This window comes from Erinaceus europaeus, chromosome 11 (genome assembly GCF_950295315.1).
Source record: "Erinaceus europaeus chromosome 11, mEriEur2.1, whole genome shotgun sequence".
Taxonomy (NCBI): Eukaryota; Metazoa; Chordata; class Mammalia; order Eulipotyphla; family Erinaceidae; genus Erinaceus; species Erinaceus europaeus.
Window position 1 is genome coordinate 49515314 of NC_080172.1, and position 16949 is coordinate 49532262.

General features: G+C 41.4%; 1 protein-coding gene and 1 pseudogene across 1 annotated transcript in view; one reads left to right on the top strand and one right to left on the bottom strand.

Annotated features, from left to right (window-relative positions):
- GON4L (gon-4 like) overlaps positions 1-16949 on the bottom strand; it is an 87498-nt gene that overhangs the window by 54784 nt on the left and 15765 nt on the right. The window contains exons 3-11 of the mRNA XM_060201592.1: positions 16303-16496; positions 14283-14357; positions 14070-14120; positions 10470-10520; positions 10002-10097; positions 7842-7961; positions 6148-6318; positions 5698-5727; positions 1023-1215 (exon numbers count right to left, since the gene is read on the bottom strand). Coding sequence (XP_060057575.1) covers positions 1023-1215; positions 5698-5727; positions 6148-6318; positions 7842-7961; positions 10002-10097; positions 10470-10520; positions 14070-14120; positions 14283-14357; positions 16303-16496 — 981 coding nt within the window. The remainder of the gene's footprint in view (positions 1-1022; positions 1216-5697; positions 5728-6147; positions 6319-7841; positions 7962-10001; positions 10098-10469; positions 10521-14069; positions 14121-14282; positions 14358-16302; positions 16497-16949) is intronic.
- On the top strand, positions 2291-3059 carry LOC103127866 (mitochondrial import inner membrane translocase subunit TIM14-like; annotated as a pseudogene).

Genomic DNA, 16949 nt, shown 5'->3' on the forward strand with positions numbered 1-16949 from the left:
CTCTGGTAAAATAAATAAATAAATGCCTTATAATCCATCAATCCCACTACTAGGCATACAGCTGAAAGATATAACACTAATTCAAAGGGATATATGTACCCCATGTTTATAGCAGCTTTATTCACAATAGCAAAAACACTGCAAACCAAAATGCCCTTCAACAGATGACTAGATAAAAAAATATGGGACATACATTCAACATAATATTATTCAGCAATTAAAAAAGATGGGGGGTGGCTGGGCAGTAGCACAGCGGGTTAAGTACACATGGTACAAAGTGCAAGGACCAGCTTAAGGATCCCGGTTCAAGTCCCTGGCTCCCCACCTGCAGGGTGGTCACGTCACAGGTGGTGAAGCACGTCTTCAGGTATCTGTCTTTTTCTCCCCCCTCTGCCTTCCCCTCCTCTCTTGATTTCTTTCTGTACCATCCAACAACAATGACAGCAACAACAATAATAAGGTCAACAAAAAGGAAAAAATAGCCTCCAGGAGTAGTGGATTCCTATTGCAGGCTCTGAGCCCCAGCAATAACCCTGGAGGCAAAAAGAAAGAGGCAGTAGAGCAGCAGATTAAGCACATGTGGCACAAAGTGCAAGGACCGACATAAGGGATTCCGGTTCGAACCCCTGGTTCCCCACCTACAGGGGAGTCATTTCAGGGGAGGCGGTGAAGCAGGTCTGCAGGTATCTTTCTCTCCCCGTCTTCTTTTACTTTTTTTATTTTCTTTTTTAAACTAAATTAAAATGCTTTAAGGTTAACTGAGACATTTGAGAGAGAGAGAACTCAGAGCACTACTCTAGCACATGTATCACCAGCGATAAAATCAGGAGCCTCAGGAATATAAGTCCTGTGCTCTACCAGCTCAGTTATTTCCCTGACCAACCCTCAAATAATTAAATTCTCAAGTAAACACAAAATCACACTCAATTAACCCAAAGCACCCCACTTTGTAAGCATCTAAAGAAAATTGTGGCACTGAGATAAAGGGTAGAGTATATACTAAATGCAAGAAACCCACTTACCCTCATTTCCAACATCATCATTTGTGAGGCCCCCTAGCCACATCTTCCAGTCCTCATCATCCGCTGTATTGGGGCCATACATGTCTGGGGTAATATCTGGAGCTTGGAGTTCTGCCTCTAGCTGCCCCAGGGGAACATCTTTCAAGGGCATCTTGGACCGGGTTCGAAATGCAATGAGACTGTCATCCATGGTCTAGACAATGGAGAAGAGAGTAAGAGCATGTCACCACTGAATGCCTAACACTTCCAAGTTCTCTATATCTCATCACATCTTGTATGCTTTCCTTCTGAGCATAAACCATAAGATCTCTTCTTTAGATGCTTTTGGATTTACTATTCTATGAGAAACAAGGGGCAATGACAATAATTTTGAAGCCATCAACTCAGGAATATTTGTAATAGCTTATGGTTCATGCATCCTAAAACTGAGTTCATGTGAAGTGACTCCCCTGTAGGTGGGGAGCCGGGGGGTCGAACTGGGATTCTTATGCCGGTCTTTGTGCTTTGCTACCTCCGCTATGCTACCTCCCGACTCCCAATAAAAGGCATTTTTATGTCTATCCTTATATCAGTACTGGGTAGTCTTGATTACTGTAGTTTTGAGATTAGGAAGTATGAAATATATCAAGATGCTCTTTTTAAAGACTGGCTTGGCTATTTTGAGTCCTGTTGTGTTTCCATATGAATTTTAGGATAAGCTTGTCAATTTCTGCATAAAAAGCAGCCAGAATTTAGCCGGGATGAATTTAATCTGTAGAGCAAAATTTTGGCTTAAACTATTAAAACCTCCAAACAGGTTCTCTATTTCCTCTCTTGATCTTTCCTTTATCTTATTTTTTTAAACCAGACCACTGCTCAGCTCTGGTTTATAGTGGTGTAGGGGATTAAACCTGGGACTTTGGAGCCTCAGATACAAAAGTCTGTTTATATAACCATTATGCTATCTACCCCACCCCCATCTTCTATAAGTTCATTTTCTACATGCTAGCCAAGGAGAAATTTTTATTATCAATCAAAAAGTATCTTAAAAAGTTCTTCCGGGGGAGTCCGGCAGTGGCGCAGCAGGTTAAGTGCACATGGCACAAAGCGTAGGGACCCGAGTGAGGTATAGAATTTATCTGGTATAGAATTTATCTGGTATAGAATTTATCAGTGATTGGTGCTCGTGTTCTCTTTCTGTCTCTCTGGTTCACACAAGTAAATTTAAAAAAATTTTAATCATTTTAAAAGATTTATCTTCAGACTAGGGAGACAGCATAATGGTTATGCAAGAGACTTTCAAGGCTGAGGATCCAAGGTCCCAGGTTTGATCCCTAACATCATCATAAGCCAGAGATGAGTAATGCTCTAGTAGGGAAGAAAGAAAAAAAAAAAAAAGAAAAAGAAAAAAAACCACATATGACAGTTTCACATGAGACTGAAAGATTAAGGACAGAGAAAATCAGAGCACTGTTCCAGTATATTCACTACTGGGGATCAAACTGGAAGCCTCAGACATACAAATTCAATAATTAAGTTGAGCCACAGGCCCAGCTGCATTAAAAAAAAAAAAAATCGCCTGTGGGTGGTGGCCTTGTTGCTTCTCGGCCAGGCATGGGGCTGCTCCGGACTAAGATGAGCTGTGCTTTTGGCGGAGGCAGGGCAGCCAAGCCAAAGCCATGGCAAACACAGTGGTGGCAGTTGGACTGACCACTGTAGCTGCAGGATTTACAGAGGTCGCTATGTCTTGCAAGCCATGAAGCATGTGGAGCCTCAAGTAAAATAAGTTTTTCAAAGTCTATCGAAATCTGCCTTCAGTGGTGGCTATTACAGAGGTGGGTTTGAACCCAAAATGACAAAACGGGAAGGAGCACTAATACTAGGTGTAAGCCCTACTGCCAACAAAGGAAAAATAAAGAGATGCTCGTCATCAAATTATTCTTTTAAATTACCCAAATAAAGGAGGATCCCCTTATATAGCAGCCAAAAATCAATGAAGCTAAAGATTTACTAGAAGGTCAAGCTAAAAAACTGAAGTACATGTGTGATGAAATTTAAATTCTTAATAGTTTATGCATATAAATACCCTTTTAATTAAAATATTTATTCATTCCCTTTTGTTACCCTTGTGTTATTGTTGTAGTTTTTATTGATGTCATTATTGTTGGATAGGACAGAGAGAAATGGAGAGAGGAGGGGAAGACAGAGAGGCGGACAGAAAGATAGACACCTGCAGACCTGCTTCACCTCTTGTGAAGTGACTCCGCTGCAGATGGGGAGCCGAGGCTTGAACCAGGATCCTTATGCCAGTCCTTGTGCTTTGTGTCACGTATGCTTAACCCACTGCACTACCACCCGACTCCCACAAATACCTTTTTTTAAAAAAAAAAAGCTTTACTTATTATATATTTTACCTTTTGTTGCCCTTGTTTAACGTTGTGGTTATTGATGTCATTGTTGTTGGATAGGACAGAGAGAAATGGAGAGAGGAGGGGAAGACAGGGGGGGAGAGAAAGACAGATATCTGCAGACCTGCTTCACCACTTGTGAAGTGACTCCCCTGCAAGTGGGGAGCCGGGGGGTCGAACCAGGATCCTTACGACGGTCCTTGCGCTTTGTGCCACGTGCACTTAACCTGCTGTGCCACCAGCCGACTCCCATAAATACCTTTTTTAAAATGATAAAATGTCTCAATACTACAAAAAAAAAAATCACTTCGAGTGACCTGAAAGGTGGCACAGTAGATATGGCACTGGAATCTTAAGCATGAGGCCAAGGTTGATCCCTAGCATCATACGTGCCAGAGTAAGGCTCTGGTTCTCAATCTCTCATTCATAAATAAATATCAGCTCAAATACCAAGTCCTTAAGAACTTTTCATTTGACCTTATGTAAAGTACTCTGCTGGCAGGGGTAGACAGCATATGGTTATGCAAAGAGATTCTCATGCCTGAGGTACCAAGGTAACAGGTTCAGGGGTTAGGCGGTAGGTACCACAGCAGGTTAAGTGCATTTCTGTCTTATCCAACAACATCAATAACAATAATAACCACAACAAGGATAAAAAAAAACACAAGGGCAACAAAAGGGGGAAAAAATAGCCTCCAGGAGCAGTGGATTCAAGGTGCAAGCACCAAGCCTCAGTGATAACCCTGGAGGAAAAAAAAAAAAGTACCACATTCAGTCCCCTGTACCACCATAAGCCACAGCTGAGCAGAGTTCTCATAATAAATAAGTAAATAAATAAATAAAATAAAATAAAAGTACTTTGCTAAGCATATTTCCTGTCTTCAGTTAACAGAATTTAACTACTATCCAAAATTATGTTTTATGGTTTCTGTCTTTCTCCAATAGAGTATATATAAACAAATACTTCTTTTCTAGTACTCTTTCATTCCTCTTTTATTTCAGTCATTCCATGTTTGCTTGAATAAACTTCTATATAAATATTTCTAGCTACCTCCTCCCTACCCACACAACCTAAACTTATTCACTCTAAAACTGGGTCTTTTTGTTAATTGTTGTTGTTGTCTCCAGGATTATTGCTGGGGGAGAAAGAGAAATTGAGAGAGGAAGGAAAGATTGGGATTGGGGGTGGGAGAAAGCCACCTGTAGACCTTTCAAAGCAAGTGGGGAGGCAGGAGCTCGAACCAAGATTCTTGTGAGGGTCCCTGCTCTTTGTGCTTAACCCAGTGCACTACTGCCCCACCCCCTAAGACTGGGTCATTTAAATTAAATGACTCAAAGTTCGGGAGGTGGCTCAGCAGTAAGTGCTGGACTCTAATTAAAGGTCCCAAATTTCATGCCTGGCATCACGTGCCAGAGTGATGTGCTAGTTCTCTCACCCTCTTTCTCTTTAATAATGAAATATTTTCAAAAATTTAATTAAATAACTTTTCCAGAACTATCCCATTCAGGATTTGTTCTTCAAAACCTCATTGTTTAAGTTCAACATTCTAACAAGTGTGTAACTTCCTTTTTCTTTCTTTCTTTAAATTTCTTTATTTATTCCCTTTTGTTGCCCTTGTTTTATTGTTATAGTTATTATTGTTACTGATGTCATCATTGTTGGATAGGACAGAGAGAAATGGAGAGAGGAGGGGAAGACAGAGAGGGGGAGAGAAAGACAGACACCTAGAGACCTGCTTCACTGCCTGTGAATCGACCCCTCTGCAGGTGGGGAGCCAGGGGATCAAACCGGGATCCTTCCGCCGGTCCTTGTGCTTTGTGCCAACTGCGATTAACCTATTGTGCTACCACCCGACTCCCAACTGTCACTTCTTAGGCACTGTTTCTATGCTACACCCAAACTTTTTTTTTTAATATATAGTTTTTATTTATAAAATGGAACTATTGACAGGACCATAGGATAACAGGGGTACAATTCCACACAATTCCCACCACCAGAATTCCATATCCCATCCCCTCCGTTGATAGCTTTCCTATTCTTTATCCCTCAGGGAGTATGAACCCAGGATCATTTTGGGGTGCAGAAGGTGGAGGAAGGTCTGGGTTCTGTAATTGCTTTCCCACTCAACATGGGCATTGGCAGGTGAATCCATACTCCCAGCCTGTCTCTCTCTTTCCCTAGTGGGGCAAGCATCTGGGGAGACAGGACTCCAGAATACATTTATACCCAAAATTCTAAAAATGAAAAAGAATGCTATAATCATGGAGAGATAAGAAACTGTACTCACGTGACAACTGTCTGGTACATCATTATTAACCTAATAGGACAACAGAAAACAAAATGCTGTCATTTACCTTATCTTTCCCTTAGGAGCTGGACTCTTGCAAAAGTATCAAAGACATACAATTTCATGACTCTTATGTTTTTCTTTTTTTAAGTATTTATTTATAAGTAGATAAGACAGAAATTGAGAAGGGAGGGAGATAGAGAGAGTGAGGTAGAAAGACACCTGCAGTCCTCCTTCACCATTCATGAAGTTTCCCCCTGCAGGTAGGGACCAGAGGCTTGAACATGGCTCCTTGTGCATTGTAATGTCTGCACTTAACCAGGTCCGTCACCACCTGGCCCCTGACTCTTACATTTTTCTATCTGGGTTTAATTTCTTCTCCCTCTCCCACCTGGGTAACAACAAAATCAATCCACTTGGCATCTGCAACGATGCAGATATAGTATTTACCTGGAAAGAATCCATGCAGACTGGGCTAGAATCCAGCTCCTCATCTACTGCATGCAGCTTTTCCATGAAAGTGCTATCCCTGGTCTGCTTGGGCTTCGGAGGGGGTGGGGGTCCCATTGGTACCACCTCCACACTGAGGTGTCTGGTGGCCGGTGTCGTGATTTTCTCAACCTGATTGATGAGGCAATTACGTTAAATTAAAAAAAGGGGGGGGGTTATCCATGCCTTAGGCTCTGTGGTCACAGGTTCAATCCCTAACAACTCCAGAAAGCCACAGCTGAGCAGTGCTCTGGTAAGTTAAGTAATGGAGGGAAGGAGGGAGGGAAGAATGTGAGAGGCAGATTTTCTTTCTTTCTTTCTTCTTTTTTTTAACTTGAACAGTGCTTGGTTTACACATGTAATTGAACCTGGGACTTTGGAGCCTGGGGCATGAGTCTCTTTGCATAACCATCATGCTATCTACCCCTGCCGTTTTATTTTCTTGTTCTTTTTTATATTTATTTGATAGGACAAAGGAAGGGGAGGTAGAAAGGGAGAGAGGAGAGATACCTGTAGCAGTGCTTCACCACTAATGAAGTTTCCTCCTAATAGGTGGGGGCTGAAGGTCTTAAAACTGGGTTCTTGGGGAAGGTGGTGACACAGTAGGTTAAGCACAGGTGGTGCAAAGACCGGTTTAAGGATCCCGGTTTGAGCTACCAGCTCCCCACCTGCAGGGGGCATCGCTTCACAAGTGGTGAAACAGGTCTGCAGGTGTGTACCTTTCTCTCCTTTCTGTCTTCCCCATCTCTCTCAATTTCTCTCTGTCCTATCCAACAGCAGCAGCAATGGCAGCAATAATAATAGTGATAATAACAAAAAAGGCAACAAAAAGGAAAAAAATGGCCTCCAGGAGCGGTATAGGCACTGAGCCCCAGCAATAACCCTGAAGGAAAAAAGAAAAAGAAAAAAAAAAAAAAAACTGGGTCCTTGCACATTATAAGGTATACGCTCAAGCAGGTGCACCACCACCCAGCCCCCCCCATTTTTCTTTTCCCATATAAATAATGACAAAAACTAAGGCCTTACTAAGGATACTGATTTACATGGCTTTTACCGTATTTCCAATGAAGCCTACAAAACACGACAAGCTGCCAAAAATGAGAAATCTAGCAAATGCTGCTTTAGATAATATTAGAAAATGTAGTAGGAGAGAAAAGTAGGGTTAAAGAATGCAACTCCGCTAATAAAACATTGTTGATCTCTTGGGAAGAATATAGACAAGCTCTTGTTATTATTATTATCTTTATTTATTGGATAGAGACTGCCAGAAATCAAGAAGGAAAGGGGAGATAGAGAGGGAGAGAGACAGAGAGACACCTGCAGCCCTGCTTCACCACTCGCAAAACTTTCCCCCTGCAGGTGGGGACCAGGGGGCTTGCACCAGGATCCTTGTGCATTGTAATACGTGTGCTCAACCAGATGCTCCCCCCCCAGACCCCCCCCCACAGACAAGCTCTTTATCACTGATTTCCAGTTTTCTCTTAAATGTTCATTGACTTTGCAACCTAAGTAGGTATAATGAATCATAAATTCTAAGAAGACAACAGCTTGATTTCTAACCTTAAACCACCAAAAAAAGGGTGATAGCCCTGAATTGCCATGCGAGTTCTCATAAAGTCACCTTTAAGGTGCAGTTTGTGTATGAGATGCTTTACCTCTGATAATACGCTGTTCTCCTCATCTGTTTCAGTCATCTCAGAAGTCTGCCTCAGTTTGGATTTCTTTGCTCCACGAGGAGATGAAGCAGTGCTTTCAACATCACTTTCCAATAAACTCTACAAAAACAAATTCAGTTCACGTTTATGCCTCTACCTCATTCTACTAAGTTCGATATGCTTCAAAGAATGAATCACAAACTATTAGTTACTTTGCTGAAGAAGGAATATAAAATTAAAATACCAGTTAAATATTCTGAAGGTAAGGCTAGATAACAGAATACTAAACTTACATGCATTGCAAACTGCAAAATTGTAAGGTACTAGGTAACAATCATTTTATAAACCAGTCAACACAGAGATTATTTACACAGTAGGTTTGGCAAAATAATAACTAGTGGATAGCATACTGCCTTGCCATGTGCACATCCAGCCTGGTCCCCACTGTATAGGAGCTGCTGTGATGTCTCTGTTTGTCTGTCTATCCCTTTCTCTCCATCCTGAGAAAGTTATTCTGGAGTAGTGAAGGCTCAAAAAAAAAAAAATTAGAGGAAAAAATATATATATTTTTTTATACTGCAATGAGAATGAACAAACTACAGCTATATGTAACAGTGCAGAGGAATCTCAAAAGCTTAATACTGAGTCAAAATAATGCCTGACACCAATTTGTACATATACTACAGGTCCTTATAGAATGTTCAGAAACAGTGAAAAATTGATGTGTGTTGAAGGGCCTATCTAGATTATATAACTATAAAGAAAAGCAGAAAAATAATCACGAGAAGTCAGGATAGTTATGGCTTTCACTACAGAAAGAAAAAGTGATTATGACTGGAAAGGGAAGGGATGTGGGCAAAATTAATTACTGATTTTGGAGGAAGTTTCATGCCTTATAAGTTTTTTTTTTTTAGTTTTTTTTAATATTTATTTTATTTATTCCCTTTTGTTGCCCTTGTTGTTTTATTGTTGTAGTTATTATTATTGTTGTCGTTGTTGGATAGGACAGAGAGAAATGGAGAGAGGAGGGGAAGACAGAGAGGAGGAGAGAAAGAGAGACACCTGCAGACCTGCTTCACCCCTGTGAAGCGACTCCCCTGCAGGTGGGGAGCCGGGGTTCGAACCGGGATCCTTATGCCGGTCCTTGTGCTTTGCGCCACCTGCACTTAACCCGCTGCGCTACAGCCCGACTCCCATAAGTATTTTTTTTAATATTTATTTATTTTCCCTTTTTTGTTGCCCTTGTTGTTTTATTGATGTAGTTATTATTGTTGTTATTGATGTCGTCATTGTTAGATAGGACAGAGAGAAATGGAGAGAGGAGGGGAAGACAGAGAGGAGGAGAGAAAGATAGACACCGACCTGCTTCACCACCCGTGAAGCGATTCCCCTACAGGTGGGGAGCCAGGGCTAGAACCCGGATCCTTACGCCGGTCCTTGTGCTTTGCGTCACCTGTGCTTAACCTGCTGTGCTACCGCCTGACTCCTGCCTTATAAGTATTTTTTCTATTCTTTATTTTTGAATGAAAGAGGAAAAATGCAGACAGAGACAGAGAAGAGATACTAAGGCACCACTTCACCACCGTGATTTTTTCCCAGTGCCATTCACTACAGGGCATGCACCCTAGCAGATGAGCTATCTCCCAGCCCCCTGTAGTTATATACTGTTATATATAAAATATAATTGTTATTTACATAAGGTATACATTTTAGTTTCATTCTATATTAAGTTTTGTTACAGTTCATAGTATAAACCATGAAAAGTTAGAGAGTTAGAAGAGAAAAATCCTTCAGTCTTAGAATGATGCAGAAAAGGGAGCAGAAAATTGCCTATTTCAATTCTCTCCAAAGCAGGTGACATGACTAAGGAAGCAAAGCAGACTCTGCCATACTGAGTCATTTTTTGTAACTTATTATCTTTACTTATTTATTGGATAGAGACAGACAGAAATTGAGAAGGAAGGGGGTAGTAGAGAGGGAGAGAGACAAAGAGATACCTGCAACACTGCTTCACCACTCACAAAGCTTTCCCCTGCAGGTGAGGATGGTGGGACTCGAACACAGATCCTTGAGTACTGTAACATGTGCGTTCATCCAGGTGCACCACCACCCGACCCCAGTCAGCTTTTTTGATAAGCATTCACAAGGTTAGTGACTGACCTCTTCAGCAGTTTCATCTTCTTCTTCATCATCTGGCTGGTACTCTTCATCTGAAGAATCATCTTCCTCCAACTGAATATCCACAAACTGAGGCGGCTATGTAAGTACAAGTAGAAAAACAAGAAATGGAATGATGGGAAATACACTCATACATATCTGGAAAATAAGGGGAAGAGAGCAGAGCAGGGGGGAAAAAAAACAAAACCTAACAACATATTGAGCAGCTGAAGTAAGTAGCAAGAGGCAGGGGTGAAAGGGATTCTTAGTATGAGATTTAAAATCAAACAGTAAAATCAGAGCTGGAGTAAAGACAAGAAAGTTCACACACACACACACACACACACACACACACACACACACACACACACACACAAGTTAACATTTTAAAAAAGAAGTACCTGGGCATTTCAAAACCAATAAATTCTTGCTAGGGTGGGGGAGGGGGGGAATTGCCTCTTCCAAGTTTACCTTAATTTCAATGGCCTTCTTAATGGATGAAATATTCCACGTTGGAATGACCTACCAACAAAGAACGTTAAATAAGTTCTATTAACTGAAACTGTTTTCAATTTTACTTCCTCATCATTACAAAGTTGCAGTGATCTAGGGATATTATCCCTGATTGATATCTCAAATATCAGAGATTGAAAGAAAAAAATAGCTATTGATTATTTCCATCATCAGTATTTGTCTGAACCCAGCAATAACTATAAAAGGGAAGGGGGGGGGGGGCGTAGCGCAGAGGGTTAAGCACATGTGGCGCAAAGTGCAAGGACTGGCTTAAGGATCCCGGTTGAAGTCCCTGGCTCCCTACCTGGTCGCTTCACAAGTGGTGAAGCAGGTCTGCAGGTGTCTATCTTTCTCGCTCCCTTCTGTCTTCCCCTCTTCTCTCAATTTCTCACTGTCCTATCCAACAATGACAGCAATAGCAACAATAATAGTAACAACAAAAAGGGAAAAAATGGCACCCAGAAGTAGTGGATTTGTAGTGCAGCCACCAAGCCCTAGCAATAACCCTGGGGCAAAAAAAAAGTGTCTTATCTTATCTAATTTAATTTGTTTTAATATTTTATTATATTTTCCTTTTTTGTTGCCCTTGTTTTTTATCATTGTTGTGGTTATTATTGTTATTGATGTTGTTGTTGCTAGATAGGGCAGAGAAATGGAGAGAGGAGAGAAAGACACCACATGTGAAGCGACTCCCCTACAGGTGGGGAGCCAGGGTTTGAACTGGCCGGTCCTTGCACTTCATGCCATGTGCACTTAACCCGCTATGCTACCGCTCGAACCCCAAGAGGGTACATCTTTACTGTGTGCAAAGACCTAGACTTGGGCCCCTGGTCTCTGTCGACAGGGGGTAGGGCTTCACTAGCAGTAGAGCAATGTTGCAGGTGTCTCTCCTACCTCCCTGTCTCTCACCCTCTATCAATAATAAATAATGCCAACTCAGTGAGTGCCACCTCAGCATACTTCACTTCAAACTGTGTCCACAGACTTCAGGTGTGGAATGACAACCCTTCAGCTTCATTACTCGGGTGAGACCATTCCTTTCACAGTATTCTCTAATTCTATTCCAGATGGTTCACTTCCTAACAAAGTCCCAAAACCTAGATATACACCAGGTCCCCTGAGATAGAGCATATGTTCACATGTTATCCATAAACTAGGGCAAAATATATATCTGAAAGCAAAAGTACACAATAGTCTTCAGTGAGTACCCCCCAACACTTGATCTGCACAATTCCAGCCTTTTCGTCTATAATTGTTCAACAATTTGTTTGGCTTTATATGTTAACTCTCTTTTCAGCCACCAGGTTCCAAATGCCAGCAGGATGCCGACCAGACTTCCCTGGACAGACGACCCCAGCAGTGTGTCCTGGAGCTCCGCTTCTCCAGAGACCCACCCTACTAGGGAAAGAGAGAGGCAGACTGGGAGTATGGACCGACCAGTCAACGCCCATGTTCAGCGGGGAAGCAATTAGAGAAGCCAGACCTTCCACCTTCTGCAACCCACAATGACCTTGGGTCCCTACTCCCAGAGGGATAAGGAATGGGAAAGCCATTGGGGAGGGGATGGGATATGGAGATCTGGTGGTGGGAATAGTGTGCTGTTGCATCCCTCCTATCCTATGGTTTTGTTAATGTCTCCTTTTTAAAATAATAAATAAAGCCACTGGAAGATGTGCAGGCACATAGGCACAAAAACCCAGTGATAACCTTGATGACAAAATAAAGTAACATTTGAACTTCAGTCCTTATTCTCCCACATAAAGTGTAATCTTGGGTAGTCTAACTTCTCTACACCTAAATTTATGGTTAATAAACATAACTCAGAGCCTGATTTGAATATCCTTGAGTGTTTTTTTATTAAAACAAGAAAAGTGGAGTTAATGTTAAATTATATTCTACATGTCACAGATTTACAGACTTTGACATATAGAACCATAGGACTTCTTTCTCACTGATGCAATTTTTCACCACTGCTTTCATGTTTGTAACTTTCAACAATAATTCATTATTAAATATAATTTTATTATCTAATTGCTTATTATTAATAACAATGTGTGCCTATCTACTTACTCATTATTGAGAGCACTGCTTTGCCAAATTATACAGTGCCAAGGATGGAACCTAGGGCCTCGTGCATGTAAGGCATTACTCTACCAGTTAGGTCACCTCCCTAGGCCTATGTATTTTGCTTGTTTGTTTTCGACAGAAATGGGGGTGGTGGTGGGGGATTTGTGTGTGTGAAAGAGATCACATTACAAAGCTTCTGACAAGTCAGTGGGGGCTGGGCTTTGAACATGGGCTGCACACATGGCAAGGCAACACACTAAGTGAGCTTTTCATTGGCCTTACACTATAACATTTTACAAGTCTCTCTTTCTTTAGATTTACTTATTTCTGGGTGTTGCGCATAGCGGGTTAAGCGCATGTGGCACGAAGTGCAAGGACGGGCATAAGAATTCAGGTTTGGGAGTTGGGTGGTAGCAGGTGGTGCAAAGTACAAGGATCGGCTTAAGGATCCCGGTTAGAGCCCTCGAATCCCCACCTGCAGGCGGTGAAGCAGGTCTGCAGGTGTCTATCTTTCTCTCCCCCTCTCTGTCTTCCCCTCCTCTCTCCATTTCTCTCTGTCCTATCCAACAACAACATCAATAATAACTACAACAATAAAACAACAAGGGCAACAAAAGGCAACAATAAATAAATATAAAAAAAGAATCCTGGTTCAAGCCCCTGGCTCTCCATCTGAAGGGGAGTTGCTTCACAGGCAGTGAGGCAGGTCTGCAGGTGTCTATCTTTCTCTCCCCCCTCTCTGTCTTCCCTTCCTCTCTTGATTTCTCTCTGTCCTATCCAACAACGATGACAACAATAATAATTATAACTACAACAACAATAAAACAATAAGGGCAACAAAAGGGGGGGGGGAAACAAATTTTAAAAAATTACTTATTTCTTAATGAGAAAGAGAACCAAAGCACACGAGGTACTGGGTATTCAACAGAATCTCATGCATGAGATTCCAACAGTTCATCCACTGTACCACCACCTATATTTTTTTATAATTTTTAAAATCTTTATTTATTGGATAGAGGAGCCATAAATTGAAAGGGAAGGGGGTGATAGGGAGAGAGACTGACACCTGCAACATTGCTTCATCACTTACAAAGCTTTCCCCCTGTAAGTGGGGACTGGGGGACTTGAACCTCGGTCCTTGCACTTTGTAACCTGTGCACTCAAACCAAGTGTGCTACCACCTGGTCCCCACATATTTTTTTATTGGACAGAGATGGAAGGAGGGAAGATCCAAATGGAATGAGACACTTGCAGCATTGATTCACAACTCGTGAAGCTTCCCCCCACAGGGGGAGACTGGATGCTTGAACCCAGGTTCTTGCACATTGTAACATGTGTGCTTAACTAGGTATGCCACTGCCTAATCCCTCAAATATTTCTTTAAGGAAACAAATCCAGACTACAAATCTTTCTTATGTGTATTCCCTACATATAGCCTGGGGTTTGATCTTATTTACCAAGCTAAATAAGCATAGAAAACAGAACACCCACCACTCCTTTCTCCACCACTTCCTTCAGTTTAGAGCGTGTCATTTTAGGCTCCTAGAGAGAAGAAAATGAGAACAGTTAGTAGAAAACTCATGTTACCCATGGGTTTTGAGATGCTGTCTTTACCCCTTACTGTCAAACTTCCAAGTGACCACCTACACTTAGCCAATTCATATAGTTCTGTTAGATGGCACTAAAACAGTGACAACTACTCACAAACATTGGCATATCTTCCGTCTCGCTGATAGCTGCTTTCATCATTGCTATGACGTGTTCATTTGTAATTACTTCCTGGGGAGAGATGGAATTTCACTTTATACAAGGATATGACTTGTTAATAATATTCATCTCTTGATAACTTGCTCAATTTAATGCAGAAAATACTCAAGAGCTAGACACGCAGACAGACACTTACTGACATAGATCCAATTAATCCAAGATAACAGAAAGCAAAGAGGCCGACAAGTATTGGGTAGAAGCACACAGCTTCATGTAGTAATAAATGGGTCAGGGCTAAGGGGATAGCATAATGGTCATGCAAAAAGACTTCCACGCCTGAGGTGCCAAAGGTCACAGGTTCAATCCCCAGCACCATCATAAGCCAGAGCTGAGCAGTACTCTGGTAAATAAAGTAAGAAATAAGTGGGTCGATCTCATTAAATGCTACTAAGAATAAAAACAGTTCATATATATGTAAGAGAAACAGTAAAAAAAAAAAAAAAAAAAAGCTCAGTAGATAGCTGTATTGATACTTATCAAAGAACATGATTTAAATATCACAAAATACTGTAACCTGTTAACTAGGTGTCTTTTTGTTCAGATGAGTAAGTTTGCTGAACTGAACATTTTCATCATCAGTAAAATCTGCTCAATAGTACAATAAATCATCAGTGGAAGGATGAAAGTTAAAAGTTAGTCTCCCCATACATCAGACAAGAGTTTAATAACCAATATATATAAAGAGCTTGCCAGACTCAACAACAAGACAACAAATAACCCCATCCAAAAATGGGGGGAGGACTTGAACAGAATATTCACCACAGAAGAGATCCAAAAGGCCGAGGAACACATGAAAAAAGGCTCCAAGTCTCTGATTGTCAGAGAAATGCAAATAAAGACAACAAGATACCACTTCACTCCTGTGAGAATGTCATACATCAGAAAAGGTAACAGCATGTGGTCCAGGAGGTGGCGCAGTGGCTAAGGCACTAGACTCTCAAACATGAGGTCCTGAGTTCAATCCCTGGCAGCACATGTACCAGAGTGATGTCTAGTTCTTTCTCTCTCTCCCCTATCTTTCTCATAAATAAATAAACAAAATCTTTAAAAAGAAAAAAAAGAAAAGGTAACAGCAGCAAATGCTGGAGAGGGTGTGGGGTCAAAGGAACCCTCCTACACTGCTGGTGGGAATGTCAATTGGTCCAACCTCTGTGGAGGAACAGTCTGGAGAACTCTCAGAAGGCTAGAAATGGACCTACCCATTGATCCTGCAATTCCTCTCCTGGGGATATATCCTAAGGAACCCAACACATCCATCCAAAAAGATCTGTGTACACATATGTTCTTGGCAGCACAATTTGTAATAGCCAAAACCTGGAAGCAACCCAGGTGTCCAACAACAGATGAGTGGCTGAGCAAGTTGTGGTATATATACACAAGGGAATACTACTCAGCTGTAAAAAATGGTGACTTCACCGTTTTCAGCCGATCTTGGATGGACCTTGAAAAAATCATGTTGAGTGAAATAAGTCAGAAACAGAAGGATGAATATAGGATGATCTCACTCTCAGGAAGAAGTTGAAAAACAAGATCAGAAGAAAAAAAAAAAAGTAGAACCTGAAATGTAACTGGCATATTGCACCAAAGTAAAAGACTCTTGGGTGGGTGGGGGGGGAGAATACAGGTCCAAGAACCTAGTGGGGGTTGTATTGTTATATAGGAAACTGGGGAATGCTATGCATGTACAAACTATTGTATTTACTGTTGAATGTAAAACATTAATTCCCCAATAAAGAAATAAAAAAAAAAGTTAGTCTCCCCACTAAAGTCCTTTTTTAACATGTATTCAGATTCTACTGTATGCTGAGTAAAAAAGAACACTATTTTGAAATACAGTGTTTTGCAATAGGTAAATCACATAATTAGGAACACACAGGCCTAGAATTAAGAATCTCTAAGTACTTTCAATTGCTTTCTGGGAAAAACTTATTTTACACAGCTGCTCAGCCTTACTCACATGAAGGATGTTGCGAACATTGACAGCAGTTAGGTTGTGCTGCTTGGCCCCATCCTCTAACGTGCGGTCCAGCATGTCATCCAGTTTCAGGTCATGAGTCAAAGTCCCTTCTTCTTGCCCCCTTCCGTCTCGCTTCCTCTTAGTACCCCTTTTCTTTTTATGCCTTTTCTCATTTTGTTCATTATCTTGCTCTTCTGCAGAGAAAAACATAAATAAATAAATAACAATATGTGTGTGTATGTCTGTCTCACAAGAAAATCTAATGTCAGCTCCAAGAGGGGCCAAGTGGTAGTACATCCGGTTAAGCTCACACATTACCATATGCAAGGACTTGGGTTCGAGCCCCTGCTCCCCACCTGCAGTGGGGACTCTTCACAGTGCAGCAGATCTGCTAGTGTCTATGTTTCTCTCCTTGTCTCTCTCTCTCTTTAAATATTTTATTTTATTGTTGGACACATGCAACTCTACTCCACCACTCTTCTGAGCTTTCCGACTGCAGGTGGGAACCAGGGGCTTGAATCCAGGTCCCTGCACACAGTAGTATGTGTGTCTAATCAGGTGTGCCACTCCCTAGCCCCTCTCTGTCCCTTTGCTATCTCGCTATCTCCCCCTTGCCTCTCAATTTCTCTGTCCTATCAAAAAAAAAA